The sequence below is a fragment of the Mus pahari genome, chromosome 19 (assembly GCF_900095145.1).
Source record: "Mus pahari chromosome 19, PAHARI_EIJ_v1.1, whole genome shotgun sequence".
NCBI classification, from domain to species: Eukaryota; Metazoa; Chordata; class Mammalia; order Rodentia; family Muridae; genus Mus; species Mus pahari.
Window position 1 is genome coordinate 9,281,472 of NC_034608.1, and position 22,631 is coordinate 9,304,102.

Here is a 22,631-nt window from a genome sequence, read left to right on the forward strand (position 1 = left end):
TGCATACACGTATACAAATAAAAGAAGTTCAAGTCCATTCTCAGATGTGAGTATGACATCAGACTAAGTGAAATGGAAATTCAGACTTAAAACAAAAACAAATCTACTCTCAGCACTATCATTTTTAAAAAATTAATGAAAATGTAACAACATCAGTTGGATGTGATGGCACATGCTTTTAATCCCAGCATTCAAAAGGAAGAGACAGATTTCTGATTTTTGAATCCTTCAATCCATCCTTAAATACCGTCCATTTATACCCTTCCTTTCAAATGTTCAATTTATGGCCTTTTATTCTTTAATTATTGTATCTGCATAATTATGCAGATAAATATATAAATAAATCTAAATATGACCTGTTGAGTAATTTTAATATTGTTTGTTGATGATTTCATATGCTTATATGGTATATTTAGTTTATTCTCATTCTCCAACCCCTCTTATTTTCCTTCCATACCTGTCATTACCTCCTCCACACTAGAGATCCCTTTCCCACATTTCCTGACTTCTTGTTCTGTACCCACTGATTTTAACTGGGGCTGTCATGTGTGGCTGTGGGTTTGGAATGTCCACTGGAGCCTGGTGGAGTCACCTGTTAGTTATAAGACTGAAGAAAATGACAGTCTTTAACCCAAAATACATCAGTTGCCATAGTTCAGCATAAAAGAGTGAGGCCAAGCAAAGGAATTTCCAGCGCATGATTGGCTTTTGACAGGCTCTCATGCTTGCAGTATCTGAGTCATGTCCTGATGGCATCATTTCACTTCTTGTCCCTGTATCTTCTGGCTTACTTTGAACATTTCTGAAATAGATATTAGTTACTAAAAATTGTAACCAATAGTACTATCCAATGGATTTTTTTCTTTGTTTTCTTGAGACAGGATCTTGCTATATAGCTCTGGCTACCTGGGTCTGGCTATGTAATCTATTGTGACTACAACACAAAAAGATCCACCTGCCTCTGCCTTTGTGGAATTAAACAAGTGGACCACCAAAGTGGTCCATGCAATAGATCTTCAAATATCCCTCCTGTCTTCTGAAACTCTCCATTTGGTTACTGCCTCTGCATTCCCTATGGCTACCCTTTGACTCCTCTGGAATGTTCTCCTGTGCACATCTCTGTACAAGTATTTGAGGAGATGTATGTCTTTACTCAGATCACTTGAGTCACAGTGTTCATTCTTGTTCCATTTGCCGCATAATGAGTGATAAATGTGGCCTTCTCTTTCCCTCAGTGTCTCTATGTGGACCTACCGGGTGGCCCAGAGTTTCGTCTTTGCCATTGAGGAGATTAATAGGAGTGCTCACTTGTTGCCCAATTTGACACTGGGCTTCTCCATTCGAAACTCTGGGGACTTAGTGCATGGAGCCCTCTATGAGACAATGGGCTTTCTCACAGGGCAGGAGGAGCCCATCCCCAACTATACATGCCAGCATGGCTCTCCTCAGGCTGCCTTGGTTGGGGACACACGGTCATCCCTGTCTGTCTCCATGGCCAGACTTCTTGGACTGTACAAGTTTCCCCAGGTGAGTTGCACAAAGCCTTATTCTTTAGTGAATGTGGTGCAGTCCCTTAATGATGATGGTGATGGTCGCAGCAGTGAGCAGCTCTGCTGTGGAGACAGCTTCCCTGAATATTCTCCATGTCCAACATGGCTCTCTCCTCCATGTATAGATAGTTTAGAGAGAACTATCATCCCCCTGTATTGACAAAAAACAGAGACTTTTTCATTTTTTCTATTTAAAAAAATATTTTTAAAGATTTAATTATTTTTATTTCATCTGTATTGAGTACTTTGTATACACATATACACTGGTGGCCACAGAATTATGGAGAGGTGAGGCCTAGTTTTGGGAGCCTGGTGACTAGGAGTGTGGCAGACAAATGCCTTCCATCCCTTGCAGTTATCTGCTGTGTCTCCTAGCTTTACCGGAAAACAGGCTGTCTTTAACCGTCCCACAGTCACTGGAGGTGAACCTTAAGTTTCGATACATGATCCCACTTCTTGTATTTTTTTTTTCTGCTTTCTGTTCCACCAACATATGAGGAGGTAAGTGTTTCCAGGTACACATCTGCTACTATGGAAACATATGCTGCTGTGCATATACTACCTACCATATAAATTATACCTTCTCAAACTGTGAACCTAAAGCACCTCTTCCCCATTCAAGTTAGTTCTTTTCGGGTATTTTGGTCACACCAGTGAACAACCATTACTTCAGCTCTTTCATCTTTGGGGAGCTCACACATGCTGTTTCTAAGAATAGTGAGTATAGGGTTTTGTTTTCCTTCTTTCTTTCTTTCCTTTCTATGATGCTTACATGCTTTTTGGCCATCTTAGGAATGCACATAGAATTGCTGAGCCAAATGGCAATTTATTGAACCATAGAATCAATCACTAAAATGTTAACTAACTTTTCTTTGCTGCGACAGACATATCTGAGAGAAACAACTTTGTAGAGAGGCTCTTTTTTAAGCAAAAATCTGTCAATAAATTCATGAATTTATTCATATCTATGTGCTTGTCTGTGTGGGTGTGCCTGTCTGTCTGTGTCTGTGTTTGTGTCTGTGTCTGTTTATTTGTCTTTCTGTGTGTGCATGTTGAATCAGCATCTCTCTGTATAACCAAACCTGCCATTGAACTCTTAATCCTCTCTCATCAGATCCTGAGTGCTGTGTAGTATCATGCCCAGAGCAGAAACATGGTATATTAAACAGTTTTTAAAGAACTTCTTGCATTCCAATGTATAGGTCTACAAGATAAGCTTCAGTTAAATTCCAGGGACTGGAGAGATGGCTCAGAGTGTAATACCATGGTCTGCTCTTGCAGAGGACATAAGTTTATTTCCTTAGCGGCTCACATCTACCTTTAAATCCATTTCCACCAGTGTGACTCCCTCTTCTGTTCACCAAGGACTGCACACACACATAGTCATCAATGCACACAAAACCCTCATACATGGAAAATAGTAAGAGCTTGAGTTTCAGAGAAACAATCAATTGTTTTTAATATTAGTTATTGTAATATTTCAATTAAAATATATGTTTTTCAATTAATAGTGTGTGTTTCATGGAATGGGTCATCATGACCATGTTTATGAGATTGGGTCAATTGTATCCCTCTATTTAAACCAACAAGAAACTAGGGCTTTTGTTTTATGATTGTATAACTATTATAGATTTTGTAGTGGCAAGAGCAGGTTTTCAACACATTTTGTGAGGTTTTCCAGACACTTCTGTGCCTTTCAAGAAAGAAAGAAAGAAAGAAAGAAAGAACCCCAGTTGTCACATCTCCAAAAACCATCTCTTTTGAGAACATTGTACCACTATTTTCTCAACAAATTGACAAATCAGATTCCTTTTTCTTTCAAACATGGAAAAGCACACAGTGGTCTTATTAGAGCCCGTAATTTATTAGTTCTAACTATGAGCAACCAGGAAGCTCATCAGGTAGAAGTGCTTGCTACCAAGCCTTATTACTTGAGTTTACGCTCCTGGAACCCACCTGGTGGAAGAAGAAAAACAGTCCTCCATAATTTTTTTCTAACATCTATACATGCATCATCAAAGACACACACACACACACACACACACACAGAAGCATCATAACACAAAAATTTTAAAAGAACAACTCAACAGCTGTGTGCAAACCAGAGAGTCAAACCAAGCCTACCTGAGATTCAGGAGCAAAATATGAAGGGGCGGTGGAAAGGACAGACACTGAGAGGAGAACAAGAAGAACTATGGTTCTGGACTTCACTGCAGGAGCCACAGGTCTGTCAGGGATGACCAGCCATTGAGGAGCACATAGCTGATTGGTAGAACCAGCACAATTCCCAAAGCATGATATTCAAATGCTTTCATGAATATCTTCACATTTTAGATTTTAATATACTCTTACCTGTATGTTTATATGTCTGTGTATGTCTATGCCAGTTACCAGGGGAAGCCAGAGACAGCATGAGATCTCCTGGGGCTAGAGTTATAGACAGTTGTTAGCAACCTGATGTAGGTGTTTGCAATATAATTGAGATCCTCTACAAGAAGAACAGGAGCTTGAACTGCTGAACTATCTAACCAGACCCCTTCTTCTCACAATCAAACTGACCATCAGCTTTTACCTGAGTCCAGGATCTCATACATTCTCATATTGCCTGGTTCTTCCTTGACAGGTCAGTCATGGATCATCACTACCCAGCTTGAGTGATAAGATCCAGTTTCCATCTTTTCTTCGGACCCTGACTAGTGATATTACATCTTCTCATGCAGTCACCCAGCTGATAATTCACTTTCAGTGGTCCTGGGTGATCATACTGGCCAATGATGATGACTTTGGGCAGCAGGCCAGCTCTCTAGCCACTCAGATGCTGACCCCAGCTGGGGTTTGCATTGAATTCCACCTCCATGTCCCTTCCCATCAGTCCTTTTCTAACATCGAAGAGACTGTCCAGAAGATGCAGAAATGTACAGCCAGGGTTGTTCTGGTTTTCCTAAGCAATTCAAATTTCCAGCTCATCCTACATGGCTTATTGACTGCCTCTGTCTCAGGACAGGTGTGGGTAAGCAAGGACACTCTGCACATGGCACTTGCTCTAACTATTCCAGATATTTGCCAGGTGTTGCAAAGCACATTTAGCCTTTTGCCTCATAGCAGCAGGGCTATTGGCTTCCCTGAGTTCCTTGCTCACCTGCGCCCCAGCCAGACCCCAGAAGACATGTTTATAAAGAAATTCTGGGAGTTCACCTTTGATTGTACATGGCCCAACCAGAACAGCACAGTGACAGAGGGTGTCCAGGTCTGCTCAGGAAATGAGAGTCTGAAAAACAAGCCACATCCTTTCCCAGAAGTGAGTAAAATTGATGCTGCTTACACAGCTGTCTACAGCATTGCTCATGCCCTACATGATATGATATCCTATGAGCACCAGGATGGGAAAAGTACAAACTCCCAGGACTTGCAGCCCTGGCAGGTGAGAGAGATGTGTGTGGAGTGGGTGATTCAGGGATGGTCAGAGAGCAGGACATTGGTTCCGACAAAGGTATTAGAGGTGTAGCAGAGTGTTTCCTTCAGCAAGGATTTGTTATCCTTGAACTGAGAGGCATCTTAGCATTGAACAAGAGGTCTATACTGTGTGTGTGACTTCAGGTGTGTCCAGCCCCTGTGGGATTGCTTGACTTAGCAAATCAGGATGCCTCATAAAATTAATATTTCAGGCAACAGCAAATAGCTTTTTAACACCTCAATTTGGAGCTTTCCTTAACAGTAGATTTTTTTTCGAGATAGAATTTCTCTGTATAGCCTTGGCTGTTCTGGAACTCACTTTGTAGACCAGGCTGGCCTGGAACTCAGAAATCTGTGTGTAGGCATTCTGGCCCAAGTGGAGGGTATTCACAGGTGTGTACATATATGTGGGAAGGTCTGAGGATGATGTGAGAAATTACTGTGCAATCACTCTTCTACCTTATTCTTTCAACCAAGGTGCCTCACTCAAAGCCAGAAGTTATTGATATGACTCATCCTGCTAGCCAGTCTACTTTGAGCATCTCCTGTGTCCACTACCTGAAGCAGTAACTAGCCTTCTATCAGATGTAGGGTTCATGAGATTCTTTTCCCAATCTGTATGTTGCCATTTTATCCTATTGACAGTGTCATTTGGATTCATGAAATCCCATTTGTCAACTATTGATCTTAGAGTCTGAGCCATTGGTGCTCTGTTTTTTCCTATGTGCAAATATGTTCAAGACTATTTCCCATTTTCTCTTCTATTAGATTCAGTGTATCTGGTTTTATATTGAATTCCTTAATCCACTTAGAATTGAGTTTTGTACAAGGTAATAAATATGGATCAATTTGAATTCTTCTCCATGCAGACCACCAATTAGGCCAGCACAATTTGTTGAAGATGCATGCTATTTTCCACTGGATGTTTTTTACTTTTTTGTCAAAGACCAAGTGTCAATAGGTGTGTGGGTTTATTTCTGAATCTTCAACTCTATTATATTGATCAACTGTCTATCTTTGCACCAATACCATGAAACTTTTATCACTATTGCTCTGTAGTTCAGCTTGCAGTCAGGAACAGTGATTCCCCCAGAAGTTCTTTTGTAGTTAAGAATTGTTTTCTCTATCCTGTGTTTTATGTTTTCCCACATGAAGTTGAGAATTTCTCTTTCCATGTCTGAAAAATTGTGTTGGAATTTTGATGGGGATTTCATTGGATTGCATAGATTGCTCTTGGTAAGATGGACAGTTTTACTATGTTAATCCTACTGGTTCATGAGCATGGGAGATCTTTTCATCTACTGAGACCTTCTTCGATTGCCTTCTTCAGGGACTTAAAGCTCTTGACATACAGATCTTTCATTTGCTTAGTAATAGGTACACCATAATATTTTATATTATTCATGGCTGTTGTGAAGGGTGTTGTTACAATAATTTCTTTTTCAGTTCATGTTTCATTTGTATAAAGAAAGACTACTGATTTGTTTGAGTTAATTTTATATCCAACCACTTTTCTGACATTGTTTATCATCTATAGGAGTGCTCCAGTAGAATCTTTGGGGTCACTTACTCTCCTTCTGTGGAGTTTCCTTCTAGTATCATCTGTAAGACTGGATTACTAGAAAGATATTGTTTAAATTTGGTTTTGTCATGGAATATCTTGGTTTCTATATCTATAGTGATTAAGAGTTTTGCTGGATATAGTAGCCTGGGCTTGCATTTTTGTTCTCTTAGGGCCTGTATGACATCTTTCCAGGATCTTCAGGCTTTTAGAATCTTCGTTGAGAAATCTGGTATACTGATAGATGTGCCTTTATGTATTACTTAGCCTTTTCCACTTATGGATTTTAATATTAGTCTTTCTTTATTCTGTGTATTTTGTGTTTTGATAATTGTGTCGTGATGGAAGGATTTTCTTTTCTGGTATAATCTATTTGGTGTTCTGTAAGCTTTTTATACATTTACAGCCATCTCTTTCCTTAGATTAGGGAGATTTTCTTCTATGAATTTATTGAAGATGTTTTCTGGCCCTTTGAGCTGGGAATTTTCACCTTCTTCTATTCCAATTATTCTTATGTTTAGAATTTTAAGAGCATTTTACATATTGTATTTTCTTTGCCTGGTGTGTTGATATCGTCTATAGTATCTTGTACACCTGAGATTCTCTCTTCTATCTCTTGTATTCTGTTGGTGGTACTTGCATGTATAGTTCCTGATCTCTTTCCTAGGTTTTCCATCTCCAGGGTTGCCCCTATTTGTGATTTCTTTATTGTTTCCTATTTTCTTTGTCTTTTAATTGGATATTTTCCTTTATTTACATTTCAAATGCTATCCCCTTTCCCAGTTCCCCCACATACAAACCCCTTATATCATGCCCCCTCCCACTGCTTCTATTAGGGAATTCCCCCAACCCACCCATACCCACCTTCCTGCACTGGCATTCCCCTACACTGGGGCATCGAGCCTTCACAGGACCAAGGAACTCTCGTCTCATTGATGCCTGACAAGGTCATCCTCTGCTACATATGCAGCGTTAGCCATGGGTCCCTCCACATATACTCTTTGGTTGGTGGTTTAGTCTCCCGGAGCTCTGGGGCATCTCATTGGTTGATATTGTTGTTCTTCCTATGGGGTTGCAAAATCCTTCAGCTCCTTCAGTCCTTTGTCTAACTCCTCCATTGGGGACCTCATGCTCAGTCCAATGGCTTGCTGTGAGCATCTGCCTCTGTACTTGGCAGGCCCTAGCAGAGCCTCTCAGGAGACAGCTATATCAGGATCCTGTCAGCAAGTACTTTTTGGCATCCACAATAGTGTCTGGGTTTGGTGCCTGTATAGGGGATGGATCCCCAGGTCAGACAGTCTCTGAGTGGCCTTTCCTTCAGTCTCTATTCCACATTTTGTCTCTATTTCCTACCATGAGTATTTTTCCCCCTTCTAAGAAGGACCAAAGCATCGACACTTTGGTCTTGCTTCTTCTTGAGTTTCATGTGGTCTGTGAATTGTATATTGGGTATTCTGAACATTTGGGCTAATATCCACTTATCAGTTAGTGCATCCCATGTGTTCATTTGTGACTGGATTACCTCACTCAGGAAGACACTTTCTAGTTCCATCTATTTGGCTAAGAATTTCATGAAGTCATTGTTTTTAGTAGCTGAGCAGTATTCCACTGTGTAAATGTACCACATTTTCTGTATCTATTCCTATGCTGAAGGACATCTGGGTTCTTTCCAGGTTCTGGCTATTAAAAATAAGGCTGCTATGAACATAGTGGAGCATATATCCTTGTTATATTTTGGAGCACCTTTTGGGTATACACCCAGGAGTGGTATAGCTGGGTCATCAGGTAGTACTATGTCCAATTTTCTGAGGAACTGCCAAACTAATTTCCAGAGTGCTTCTACCAGCATGCAATCCCACCAACAATGGAAGAGTGTTCCTCTTTCTCCATATACTTGCCAGTATCTGCTGTTACCTGAGTTTTTTAACTTAGCCATTCTGACTAGTGTCAAGTGGAATTTCGGGGTTGTTATGATTTGCATTTCCCTGAAGGGGAAGGACGTTGATCATTTCTTTAGGTGCTTCTCGGCCATTAAAGTTTCCTCAATTGAGAATTCTCTGTTTAACTCTGTTCCCCATTTTTTAATAGGGTTATTTGATTCTCTGGAGTCTTTGGAGTTCTTCTGGAGTTCTTTATATATATTGGATATTAGCCCTCTATCGAATGTAGGTTTGGTAAAGATCTTTTCCCAATCTGTTGGTTGCTGTTTTGTCCTGTTGACAGTGTTCGTTGCCTTACAGAAACTTTTCAATTTTAGAAGTCCCATTTGTCTATTATTGATCTTAGAGTATAAGCCATTGGTGTTCTGTTCAGGAAATTTTCCCCTGTGTCCACATGTTCGAGACTCTTCCCCACTTTCTCTTATATTAGTTCCAGTGTATCTGGTTTTATGTGGAAGTCCTTGATCCACTTGGACTTGAGCTTTGTACAAGGAGATAAGAATGGATCAATTCACATTCTTCTACATGTTGACCACCAGTTGAACCAGCACCACTTGTTGAAAATGCTGTATTTTCTCCACTGGATGGTTTTAGCTCCTTTGTCAAATATCAAGTGACCATAGGTGTGTGGGTTCATTTCTGGGTCTTCCATTCTATTTCACTGATCTACCTGCCTGTCACTGTACCAATGTCTTGCAGTTTTTAATCAATATTGCTCTGTAGTACAGCTTGAGATCAAGGACAGTGATTACCCCAGAAGTTCTTTTCACTATCCTTGGGGTTTTTTTATTCCAAATAATTTTGAGGATTGCTCTTTCTTTTGATAACTTTTAGTTGAAAGTTGATTTTATTTGAAATTAGCATGGCTACTTCAGCTTGTTTCTTGGGACCGTTTGCTTGGAAAATTGTGTTGCAGCCGTTTACTCCGAGGTAGTGTCTGTCTTTGACACTGAGGTGCATTTCCTGTATGCAGCAAAATTCTGGGTCCTCTTTACATATCCAGTCTGTTACTCTACACCTTCTTATTGGTGAATTGAGTCCATTACACAGGGCCCCTAATGAAGGAGCTAGAAAAAGTACCCAAGGAGCTAATGGGGTCTGCAACCCTATAGGAGGAACAACAATTTGAACTAACCAGTACCCCCCAGAGCTGTGTCTCTAGTTGCATATATAGCAGGGGATGGCCTAGTCGGTTATCAATAGGAGGAGAGGCCCTTGGTATTGCAAAGATCATATGCCCCAGTACAGGGGAATGCCAGGGCCAGGAAGCAGGAGTGGGTGGGTTGGGGAGCAGGGAGAGGGGAGGGTGTAGGGAACTTTGGGAATAGCATTTGAAATGTAAATGAAAAAATATCTAATAAAAAATGTGATAATAAAAAAAAGAGATATTAAGGAGTGATTGTTGCTTCCTGTTATTTTTGATGTTATTTTTATGTTTGTGTAGCTATCTTCTTTTGGGTTTGTTGAAAGATTGCTTTCTTGCTTTTTCTAGGGTGTAGTTTCACTCCTTATTTTGGCATTTTCCATCTATTGTCCTTTGGAGGGCTGTATTTGTTGAAAAATATTATGTAACTTTGTTTTTGTCATGGAATATCTTGGTTTCTCCATCTATGGTAATTGAGAGTTTTTCTGGGTATAGTAGCCTGGGCTACTTAGGGTCTTTATGGCATCTACACAGGATCTTCTAGCTTTCATAGTCTGTTGAGAAGTCTGGTGTAATTCTGATAGGTCTGCCTTTATATGTTACTTGACATTTTTTCTTACTGCTTTTAATATCCTTTCTTTGTTTCGTGTATCTGATGTTTTGACTATTGCATAATGGGAGGAATTTATTTTCTGGTCCAATCTATTTGGAGTTCTTTAGGCTTCTTGTACATTTATGGTCATCTCTTTAGGTTAGGAAAATCATATAAGTTTTCTTCTATAATTTTATTTAAGATATTTACTGACCCTTTAAGTGGGTAATCTTCACTCTCTCCTATACCTATTATCCATAAGTTTGGTCTTCTCATTATGTTCTGGATTTCCTGGATGTTTTGTGTTAGAATCTTTTTGCATTTTTCATTTTCTTTGACTGTTGTGCTAATGTTTTCTATGGTATCTTCTACCCCCGAGATTCTCTCTTCAATCTCTTGTGTTCTCTTAGTAATGCTTGCATCTATGATTCCCAATCTCTTTTCTAGGATTTCTAACTCCAAAGTTATCTTCCTTTGTGATTTCTTTATTGTTTCTATTTCCATTTTTAGATTCTGGATGTTTTTCTTCAATTCCTTCACCTGCTTGTTTGTGCTTTCCTGTAATTCTTTAAGGGATTTTTTGTGTTTCCTCATTAATGTCTTCTACCTGTTTATCTGTGTTCTCTTGTATTTCTTTAAGGGAGTTATTTATGTCCTTCTTAAAGTCCTCTATCATCATCATGAGAAGTTATTTTAAACCTGAGTCTTGCTTTTCCAGTGTGATGGGCTATCCAGGACTTACTATCTTGGGAAAACTAGGTTCTGATGATGCCAAGTAGCCTTGGTTTCTGTTGTTTATGTTCTTTCATTTGCCTTTTACCATCTGGTTATCTCTCCTGCTACCTGCCCTTGCTGTCTCTGACTGGAGCACCTGTGATCCTGGTTATGTCAGAACTCCTCAGAGTCCAGCTGTCTCTGGGATCCTGTGATTCTGGGATCCTGTGATCCTGAGATTCTGTTGTCTCAGAGCTCTTCTGAGTCAAACTTTCTTTGGGTGTTGCAGGGGTGATTGGGGAGCCAGGGCCTGTTTGCTCTGGTTACAGGTACAAGCTGGATGGTACCCATGCCACAGGCTGGGCTTGGGTTTGTGTTTCCCTGGTTCCTGTGGGGGGTCCCATCTTCTCTGGGTGATAGGAAAGATGTTGTCACCTCAGTTCTAATCTTGAGTATGTCACAGCTCCAGTGATCCTGGGTGTGTCCGAGTTCCTGGGTGTTGAGCTTCCTCTGTGATCCTGTGATCCTAGGTGTGTTAAAGCACCTGGGAGTAGAGCTTCCTCAGGGTGTTGTGGGACTGGGTGTGGAGCCAGCACCCAAAGTCTTCTCCTGATACAATTTCAAACTGGAAGGAACCTGTGCCACAGTTTGGGTGGGGATTCCTGTGTTCCTGGATCCTGGGGACTCAGTTACTCTGGGTGTTGTAGCTGATGTTGTGGCCTCCTCATCTCTGATCCTGGGCATGTTAGAGCACCTCGGAGTTGAGCTTCCTCTGGGTGTTCTGGGACTGGGTGTGGAGCCAGCACCCAAGGTCCATTCAGGACACAGGTTCCGACCAGAAGGAACCAGTGCCACTGGCCTGGCAGGGTTTCCTGCAGTCCCTCTTTTTTATTGTTTCTATTTCCATTTTTAGGTCTTGGGCTGTTTTGTTCGACTTCTTCACCTGTTTGTTTGTCTTTTCCTGTATTTCTTTAAGAAATCTTTTTGTTTCCTCTTTAAAGGATTCTACCTGTTTGCCTGTCTTTTCCTGTTTTTCTTTAAGGGAGTTATTTATATCCTCCATAAAGGCATATATCATCTTCATGAGATGGGATTTTAGGTCAGAATCTTGCTTTTCATGTGTCCTAGAGTACCCAGGGCTTGCTGTGGTAGGAGAACTGGGTTCTGGTGGTGCCAAATTATACTGGCTTCTGTTTCTCATGTTCTTGTGCTTGGATCTTGCCATCTGCTTGTCTCTGGTGTTAACTGGCCTGGGTTTCTCTGACTATAGTCTACCTCCTTGAATGCATGGGTGAGATGGGTTAGATTATGCCTTCTGAGAGTCAGACAGTACTGTCCCTGGTTATAATGGGCCTCCTGTGTACCTGGTTATAGCAGTCCTTCTGTATCTCTGGTTAGGGTGAACCTCCTGTGTCCCTGGTTATGTCTGACCTTCTGGGAGACAGGCAGACTATGGGGTGTAAGAGATGGCAGAGTGGCATGCCTGCCCCTCTCTTATACCCCATAGTGAGGTTACAGCCCAGAGGGAAGGTGGTGCTCAGGCAGACAGGATTGATCCTACATCTACTGGGCTCTGTGGGGGTTCTATCTGACATGAGTGTTGAGGCAAGGGTGTCACCTGTGTCTCTGGTTATGACAGACCTCCTGAGAGACATGCATGCTATGGGGTATTGGAGAAGGGCAGGCACACCAATCTGCTCCTGGTGGAGGTGCAAATCAGAAGAAAGATGGTGTTCGGGCAGAGGGGATACCAATTTCATACATTTATATAATGTCTTTTCCATTTTGACTCCACCCTATCTCTCTCTCTCTGTCTATCTTCTGCAATCCACTGAGAGTAAACACGTTAAGATTAGTAGCCTAAGAGGGGTATGTTTTAATTACCTTCATTCAGGTGACTTGAGTCTCTACTGTGTACCTGGCAAAGATACATATGAGCCAGATGGACAGTGATAGTTGTTGGCATTTTTGGCTGAGAGTGACTGATTAGAAATTACATGACACCTGGCTTAGTGATCCAAGCCTGTCATCCTAGCACGCAAGAAGTCAAGGCAAGAGAATCAGGTTCAATGCCAATTTAAACTACACAGCAAGATAGTGTCACAAAATAAACAAAAGGAGGCTGGTGATTACTGTGTGGGTAATCTATGAAAAAATGTAAAGTAGGAGGAGTAAGAAGCAAGGGAAGGGATGAGTATGGTCTGATAAGCTCTCTGTGTCAGGAAATATCTGAGTTCCAAATAGAATATGAGAAATTTCACTGTGGGAAAAAGTAATAGCATTGCATACGGCAGGGATAGCATGTTTCAACACCCTAGAATGGTGACAGAAAAGAAGAACCACATGAGTACTAAAGGAATGTGCCATATAGGTCAGAGCTATTAGGGGACCTAGGTGGGCTGGGGCCAGTCTGTGGAAGTCTTACTATGGTTTGGTGTCTAACGAGTTTTGATGAGAAGCTTGAAGCCAGTAGTACAGAGTCAAATGAGACCCTGGACATAACACCATATTGTGATGTTTGGGATTTAAATTTAAGCCTGGTGAGATGATAATGGAATTTGTACCCAAGCCTAAGATTCCTGAATAACATATGGCAGCATAAGGAGGGAACAAACTGATAGCTGTCCGGTGAAATGCCTAAAGTGTGTGAGCTGTACACACACACACACAGAGAGAGAGAGACAGAGACAGAGACAGAGACAGAGACAGAGACAGAGACAGATATACAGAGAAACATGTTAAAATATCTGGATTAATTATTATGAATTATTACTTTATAAAAGCTAGAACGTGTTTGTGAGTCTCTGAAAATATCACACATCCTTAAGCCCCCTTATACCTACTGGCTACTGGGGCCAGTCCTAAGATGAGGAGGCTTTGTATGATTGCAGAGGAGAATGGCCTGTGGAATTTTGAATAAGACCCTGGGTAGTGGCATGACCAGTCTACAATATTTCCCATTCTTCCTCAGCTGCTTCATGCCCTCAGAAAGGTTCACTTCAAGACTCCTGATGGAATTGAAATTACGTTTGATGCCAATGGAGAATTGGTGTCAAAATTTGACATTCTCCAAGGACAGAAGATCCTCAAGGGCATATTCCACTTGGTTCATGTAGGCATCATAGACCCTCAAGCCTCTTCAGAGAACAAAATGATGGTCCATTTGAAGGAGGATATCCAAGTGAGTTGCCTAGATGCAGAGATGACTCTTGTATGTTATTGTGTTAAAGTCACAGGAAAGTTCAAAGTCCAGGGTTCTTGATCTCTACGTAAGTAGATGCCACTCTAGACAGGGTCAGTCAATTATAACTGACTATGCTCTTTACCTCATAAAAGAGCATTCTCTGAATGATACTTACTCACCAGTAAATATAAATATATCAGAGCTGGAGTTAGAGAGATGGCTTAGTAGTTAAAGTGTTTGCTATCCAGACATTAGGTCTCTAGAACACTTGTATATGTGGATTGGTCAGTGTGGTCCACCTGTAATTTTATTCTTGGAAATTGGAGACAAGGAGATGCCCAAAATAAGCCAGCAAGTAAAACTCACCATATCAGTTATCTCAGGGTTTTACTTTGTGCCTCAGTATGCATAATGGAAAAGCAATGACAGGTGATTCTCAACATTATCCTTGGGCCTCTACATGTACTCATATATACATGCACATAATCACATATAGATGTAAAAACACACACATAATTACACAGTGCACACTTGTGTAAAATGAGGGCAAGAACATACTAGACTCCCAAAGAAGGATCAGAATCTGTACCTGGTGATCTTTTGAGAATATTTTCATTGTCTGTGTTCAGGACCTGCTCAATGAAAAGGAAGATAGTGACCCACTAAACCAGACACCTTCCCATGGGCCACCTGAGAAATGGACTCAAAAGACACTCTCAGGGTACTTGCTGTGTTAGATGTTCTCAAACATAGCAAATACCCTAGAAATGGTGTGAAGTGAGGAAAGGTTTTTATTGACTCATGGAAGGCCAAGCCAGATGGATCCATTGCTTTGAGTGTGTGTGGTTGAGGCAATATGTCTTGGCAACAGGGATGTGTGGTGGAAGTTTCCCCATTCATGGGACCAAGGAAGTAGGAGGTGAGGCTATAGATAGATTAGATACATAAACAACTTAGATCTTACTAGTGCATAGCCCATGTTTCTCTCTTCCACCCATTAGATCCCATATTCTATTTCCACCTACAATAGTTCATCAAATTACGAGTGGAATTGATTGACCCATTATGTCAGATACATCAAGATCCGAACATTCTTCAAGAATCCACCATCTGTTCATCAGTGGTCCAAAATACACAAGACTTTGGGAAATAATTTGAGGTTTAAATGTTAACACTTATTATCAAATGTTAATAAATCAGCTGTTTTGAGATAGGCATATCTATGTATATAATCTGCTACATAGAAATGCTTCAGCTTCCTGTCCTATGCTAGTGGACAAAGAATCCCCCTCCTTGTCCAACTTCCTCTAAGTTTATCCTGGTGGCATCTCCAGTCAATGGTGACCTTAAGGATTTCTTTGTGAGAATGAGGTTCTGATTCATAGACACATGCTAAGTGTTCAGAGGACTCTTATGGAATACCTTTTAATGTGCTTGCACTGGGACGTTGTTTTAGTCTCTTCTGTTATGGCAGAGATCTCAGGTTTCTGAACTGCCATTTTGATAATCCTTGTCTGGAGTTGGAGATGTGCTAAAAGAAACTGAGTCAGCCTTTGTATGTCTCTACTGGAAGTGGGGGAGATGCATGTGTCTGTGTGTGCCTGTGTGTGTGTCTGTGTCTGTGTGTGTGTCTCTCTGTGTGTGTGTCTATGTCTGTGCTAAGGTGTTAAAGAAGTTACTACCTGTAAATTTTCTCTTTCTGAAGCTCAAGGATACTTAATTATTAGAGTATATGCAAAAATAACAAACAGGACAGTCAAACTGTAAATCTCAACAGCTTCACAAAAGAAGGAGATTGGGGAAAAGGAACTGAGACAGCCATGTCTTCTGAGTTAAGCATGGAGTCCAGAAAGCAATCACAAGGCTGCAGGGAACTTCAGAGAAAGAGAAAGAGAGCCAAGAATTGCAAGGGAGCATTCCCAGGTTATAGGCTGTGTCCAAAAGAAAGTAAAAAAGAATAAAGAAGGAAATATAAAAAATGATGGTTTTCTGAGTAACTGAGACAAGCAGGATGACTTGACAGAAGGACATGGCAGTGCTTCTGTAATGTCTGACAATATTAGTTTCTTTTCAAGTTTATTTTGCATGTATGCATATTTGCCTGCAAACATATTATGTGTACACCTGGTGTCTACAGAGGTCAGAAGATGGAATTGGATCCTCTGGAACTGGAGTTACAGTGTAAGGTGCTCTGTGGGTGATCAGAACTGAACCCTGCTTCTCAGAGAGAGCAGTATGTACTTCTGACATCTTAGCCATCTCTGTAGCCCTGTACTTTCAATTGTTGATGTAGGTGCCACAGAGAGATTGGAAGACTGTTTAGCTAAGTTTTTGAAGTCATTAGCCAAGGAAGCTATATGTAGCCCTTCTCCTATTACATACAATGATACATCTGCAGTCTGGCATCTCTTAGGATACATATGTTTTCTGCAGGGCATCTCATCTAGTGGGCTGAGAGGAAACTGTTCTGTTCTGCTTCTCAGGGTGAGGCTAAGCATGATTTCCTGGAGAGTCACAATGACACTATGCTCACTGTTACTAGGTGCCCACCTCTGTCTGCAGTGAAAGCTGCCTTCCAGGATTCAGCAAAGTGCCCAGACTGGGAGCCCCACACTGCTGTTTTGATTGCAGTCCATGCCCTGAGGGACAGTTTGCAGACCAAAGAGGTAAGGGCTTATGGACCTGGAATCTGAGGGACAAACAGGGCACTGTGAGTGTGCTATATTTCTCCATTGTCTTAGTTATTGTTCTACTGCTGTGCAAGTAAACTATGACCAAGGTAGCTTCTAAAATAAGAGCATTGATCTGGGGGTTTACTTAAAGTTTTAGAGGCTGAGTCCATGACCATCGTGACAGGAAACACTGCAACAGGCAGGCAGGCATGGTACTACAGCAGTAACTGAGATCTTATATGCTGATCCACAGGCCGCAGTGGGGCAGCGATATAGAGAGTGGGCATGGTCTGGAATTTTGAACTCTCAAAGACCACAGTCAGAAACACATCTCCAACAAGGATATGCCTCACAAACCACCACCTGCGGTCTATCAGCTAGAAATTAAACATTCAAATACTTGAGCTATAGGGGTAATTCTCATCTACTGAGATAAAAACAACTGCACCCACCTACTGAGATGTTACACAATCTCAGCTTTATGTGAACATCAGGAAAGAGCACCATTGAGCATGTTACTATTTTTATATAATTTTGTTTTTATTCATTATTTTTTATTCACTTTTCATCCCATTCACTGCCCTCCTCCTCCCAGTCACCCTCTCCCACAATCCTTCCACCATTCCCTTCTCCTCAGAGTGGGTGGGGTCTCCCTGGGTATCCCCTTACTCTGTCACATCAAGTTTCTGTGAGCTATACACATCCTCTCCCACTGAGGCCACACAAGGCAGCCCAGCTACAAGAACATATCTCATATATAGGCAACAGCTTTTGGAATAGCTCTCACTCCAGTTGTTCAGGACCCACATGAAGACAAAGCTGCATATCTGCTATGTAAGTACAAGGAGCCCTAGATCCAGTCCATGTATGTTCTTTGGTTGTTGGTTCAAGTCTTTGAGAGCCCCAAGGGTCCACGTTTAGTTTATTCTGTTGGATGCCAATCTAGACTACTATACCCAACAAAACACTCAATCATCATAGATGGAGAAAGCAAAATACTTAAAGACAAAGCCAAATTAAAAGAAAAATCTATTCACAAATTCATCTCTATAGAAAATACAACCCAAGGAGGGTAAGTACATCTAAGAAAATACAGAAAATAAGGAATTCCATACTTGCAAAAACAAGGAAAGCACACATAGACACACACACACACACACACACACACACACACACACAAACAAACATACTAACACAACCAACATCAAAATAACAGGAAATAACAATCACTTGTCATTAATATCTATCAATATCAGTGAAATCAATTCCCCCAATAAAATGACACAGAATAACAGAATGGAAATGAAAACAGAATCCATCATTCTGTTACATACAAGAAATACACTTCAGCACTAAAGATAACTATTACCTAAGAGTAAAGGGCTGGAAAAATGTTTTCAAAGCAAATGGACTCAAGAAACAAGCTGGAGTAGCCATTGTAACATCTAATAAAATAGACTTTCAACCAAATTTAATCAAAAGGGACATGTAAGGACATTTCTTACTCATCAAAGGAAAAAAATCTACCAAGGTAATATCTCAGTTCTGAATGTCTATGCCCCAAGCACAATGGCACCCACATTTGTAAAAGAAATACTGATAAAGTTTAAATCACACATTGAACTCTGCACATTAATAGTAAGAGACTTCAATAGCCCACTCTCAGCAATTGACAGGTCATCTGGACAAACACTAATGAGAAATAACGGAACTAATAGGCATTATGAATCAAATGGACCTAACAAAAACCTATAGAATATTCCACCTGTACACAAAAGAATATACCTTCTTCTCAACATCTCATGGATCCTTCTCCAAAGTTGACCATATAGCTGGTAACAAAGCAAGCATCAACAGGTATAAGAAAATCAAAATAATACCCTGTATCTTCTCAGACCACCACAGTTTAAGGCTGGACTTCAACAACAAAACACCAGAAAACCTACACTCTCATGGAAATTGAACAACTCTCTACTCAATGATCTCTGGGACATGGAAAAAAGAAAGAAAGAAATTAAAGACTTTCTAGAATTCAATGAAAATAAGGGCACAAGATACCCAAATTTATGGGACACAATGAAAGCGGTGTAAGAGAAATATTCATACCACTAAGTGCCTTCATAAGTAATCAGAAAGTTCTCATACTAGCAATTTAAAAGTATACTTGAAAGCTCTAGAAAAAAAAGAATTGAGCACACCAAAGTAGAGTAGAAGGTAAATAATCAAAATCATGGCTAATATCAATCACTTAGAAACAAAGAAAACAACACAAAGAATCAATGAAACTGAGAGCTGGTTCTTTGAGAAAACCAACAAGATAAACAAGCCCTTAGCCAAACTAGTCAAAAGACAGTGAGTATATCCAAATAAACAAAATCAGAAATGAAAGGGGAGACCTAACAACAGACACTGAGGAAATTAAGAGAATTGTTAGGTCTTACTTCAGAAGACGGTACTCCACAAAATTGGAAAATCTTAATGAAATGGATGATTTTTCTAGACAGATACCACTAACCAAAGTTAAAGTTAAACCAAGACCAGATAAACTACTTAAATACTCCCATAACACCTAAAGAGATAGAAGCAGTCATTAAAATTCTCCCAACTCCCCAACCCAAAAAAAGCCCTAGGCCAGATAGTTTTCATGTAGAATTCTACTGGACTTTCAAAGAAGAGCCAATATTCTTCAAACTATTTCACAAAAAAAGAGAATACTACTCTTATAATTGTTCTTAAGTAAGTGCTTTATTGAATAGGATAAGTGAATGATGAAGTGCTTTATTGAGTAGGACAAGTGAATGATCCATAGTTGCACAGCCTAATGAAATGTCCAATGGCAAACACTGCTTACCCTTTGGCCCCATATCAATAAACATAGTGTCACTGGGTAATAGTGCTGCAGGCCTTAAATTACAGCACTGAGAGCAGAGGCTATCTCATCCATATAAGTGAATTTGAAAGCATCCTGGTCTACATAGAGAGTCTGAGAATGACCAAGGCGACACCCAGAGAAATACTGTCATGAAAACATGAAAAACATAAAAAATAAAAAGAACCATGGCATAAGCTACTTCCACAAGTGTCTACAGACCTTATAAAAACACTAGACTTCCATGCAGACTGATGAATTACACTTGCTTTTGAAAGCTCTTTTAAGTGGAATTGCATTGTGGTTGCTCTGTTGTGACTTCCTTCTTTCTCTGTTTTAGTTGGGTTCATCTCAGAGGTTGAATGGCAACAGACCACCACATTCTGGGCCACTTTTATACATAACCTACTCCTTTACATGCTGAAAGCTGGAAATGCAAAGCCAAGTTTTCCCCAGGATGGTTTTTCCTGAAGGATATGGAGGGGAGATATGTGTGTATGCATGTGTCCCCTCCTTTAAGTTTGTTGTTTAGGTTTGAGACAATGTCTTCCAACGCATCCTTATCTGGCTTAGAACTTACTATTTTAAACAGGATAACCTCTAACTGACAGAAATTCACCTTTTCTGACTCTCAAGTGCTGAGACTAAGTCGTGTGTAGGCACACCCTGTTTCAACTCCCCCTTCTCATTAGAATAGCAGTTTTGCTGGAACTAGAGTCTACCCTGGTGACTTCATTTAACCTTTATTACATCATCTCCACCTGACTTAGTGTGAAATATAATCACATTTTGAGATACAGATGAAAATGATTTTTAAAAATGAATTTGGAGGGTATATAATTCAGTTTAAAACATTCGCTAATATAACTTTTTTATTGGAGAGAAAAATTAAGCAATAAAAAGCTCACATAAGAGAAGTTTCTTGTGGTTGGACAGTGTAGTCTCCAGGTTCAGTTGGAGATCCTGTCTCAACAACTAATGAAGAGAGGGTCTGTAGAGATGGCTCAGCAGTTAGGAGTACCCACATGATGGCTCACAACCATCTATAACTCTAGTTACAAGGAATTTAATGACATCTTCTGACTTCTGCAGTTACCAGGATACATGATATCTGTACATACGTACAGACAAAACACTCAACAAGTGAAATACAATAAATCATTCCATATATATATATATATGTGTGTATATATATATATATATATATATATATATATATATATATATATATATTTGTTGAGACAACTGAAATGTGTTCAAATACTCTCTGTCAACTTTGACAACCTGAGTTCATCTCCTGAGACTCACATAGTGGAAGGATAGGACTAAATTCCTGAAAGCTTTTTTTTTCAAGGCATGCCTGAGTTCACACACATACATACAATGTATACAAAATGAATAAATATGTAATATATAAACAAAATAAAATAAATAAGTTTGACTAAAAAATAATAAATAAGTGTGGAAAATGATTGAGAAACAATATCTGATGATAATCTCTGGTCTCCATGTGCATGTACAACCACACCATACATGTATGAACATACAAACATGCAGGTACACACACACCCCAACTCACATAAGTTATGTATAGTAGTACAGCTTTTCTAACCACAGCACTTAAGAGGGTAAGGAAGGAGGCTGAGGAATTCAAGGTAATCTGAGACTCAACCAGTTCAAGGTCAGGCTAAGTTACAGGAGACACTGTTTTAAGGTAAAAACAAAACCCTCGAATAAAACAGATATAGAGTGTACAAATTTCTCTTTGTACCAATTCTAAACCTGGACACCAAGAATAACTCATAAATACATTAATTGATGAAAAACCTGCAAGAGCAATAAGCACTTAAGACGCATTCCTTTAGAGCTAGTGTAGATCCTATTGTATTACAGATATTGTGTCCTTGTGTCTCCCATAGACATGAAGAGATGCCTTCTGTGTCCCAAGGAGCAGTACTCGAGCCATACCAGAGACCAGTGCCTGCCCAGGACAGAGATCTTCCTGAAATTTGAGGAACCACTGGGGTTCATATTGGCTTTGGTGGCACTCTTGCTGGCTGGTCTGGCTGTCCTGGTTCTTGGAGTGTTCCTGAAGCACCGGGATACACCTGTGGTCAAGGCCAACAACAGAACTCTCAGCTACTTCCTCCTGATCTCTCTTTCTTTGTGTGCCCTGTGTGCCTTGCTCTTCCTTGGGAGACCCACTGTCACCACCTGCCTCCTCCGTCAGACCACCTTTGCTGTGGTGTTCACAGTGGCTGTCTCCTCTGTTCTGGCCAAGACTCTCACTGTGGTCCTGGCCTTCAGAGTCACCAGGCCACGAAGCACGATCCAGGTATGCCTGAGCCCTGGTGCCTCAACCTCAGTGGTCCTCATTGCTTCCTTAATACAGGTTGTTCTTTGTGGAGTCTGGTTGGTGACTTCCCCACCATTCCCAGAAAGGGATATGATCTCAGAGCCCCGGCACATTGTCATCCAGTGCCAGGAAGGTTCTGGTGCCACCTTCTTCTGTGTGCTGGGTTACTTGGGTTTCCTGGCAGGGGGTACCTTCTCTGTGGCTTTTCTAGCCAGGGGCCTTCCAGATATCTTCAATGAAACCAAGTTTCTCACCTTCAGCATGTTGCTCTTCTGTAGTGTCTGGACAGCCTTCCTTCCCCTGTACCACAGTGCCCGAGGCAAGTTCACTGTGGCTGTAGAGATCTTCTCCATCCTGACTTCCACTGCTGGGCTTCTGGGTGGCATCTTTATCCCCAAGTGCTACATCATCTTGCTGAAACCTGAGAAGAACACCCCTGCCTGGCTAAGGCAAGGCCACCAGGCACAGCAAGAAAAACAGGGTGAGATGCCCCAGAGAAAGCATGTCCCCAAATCACCACCAAAAATCCTCAAGATCTAGTCCTCAGGGGAGTCATCAAGACCAAGTGAATGATTTCAACCCACTGTTTGTATGTG

The 22,631-nt window shown here is 40.7% G+C and overlaps 1 protein-coding gene across 1 annotated transcript; it reads left to right on the top strand.

The window, feature by feature from the left end:
• The first annotated feature begins 1,242 nt into the window (after positions 1 to 1,242).
• On the top strand, positions 1,243 to 22,575 carry LOC110336876 (vomeronasal type-2 receptor 26-like). Its single transcript, XM_021219620.1, has 5 exons — positions 1,243 to 1,527; positions 4,174 to 4,971; positions 13,926 to 14,135; positions 16,681 to 16,804; positions 21,599 to 22,575. Exons 1-5 carry the CDS (start codon positions 1,243 to 1,245, stop codon positions 22,573 to 22,575), a joined length of 2,394 nt encoding a protein of 797 aa, XP_021075279.1.
• The last annotated feature ends 56 nt before the right edge of the window (positions 22,576 to 22,631 follow it).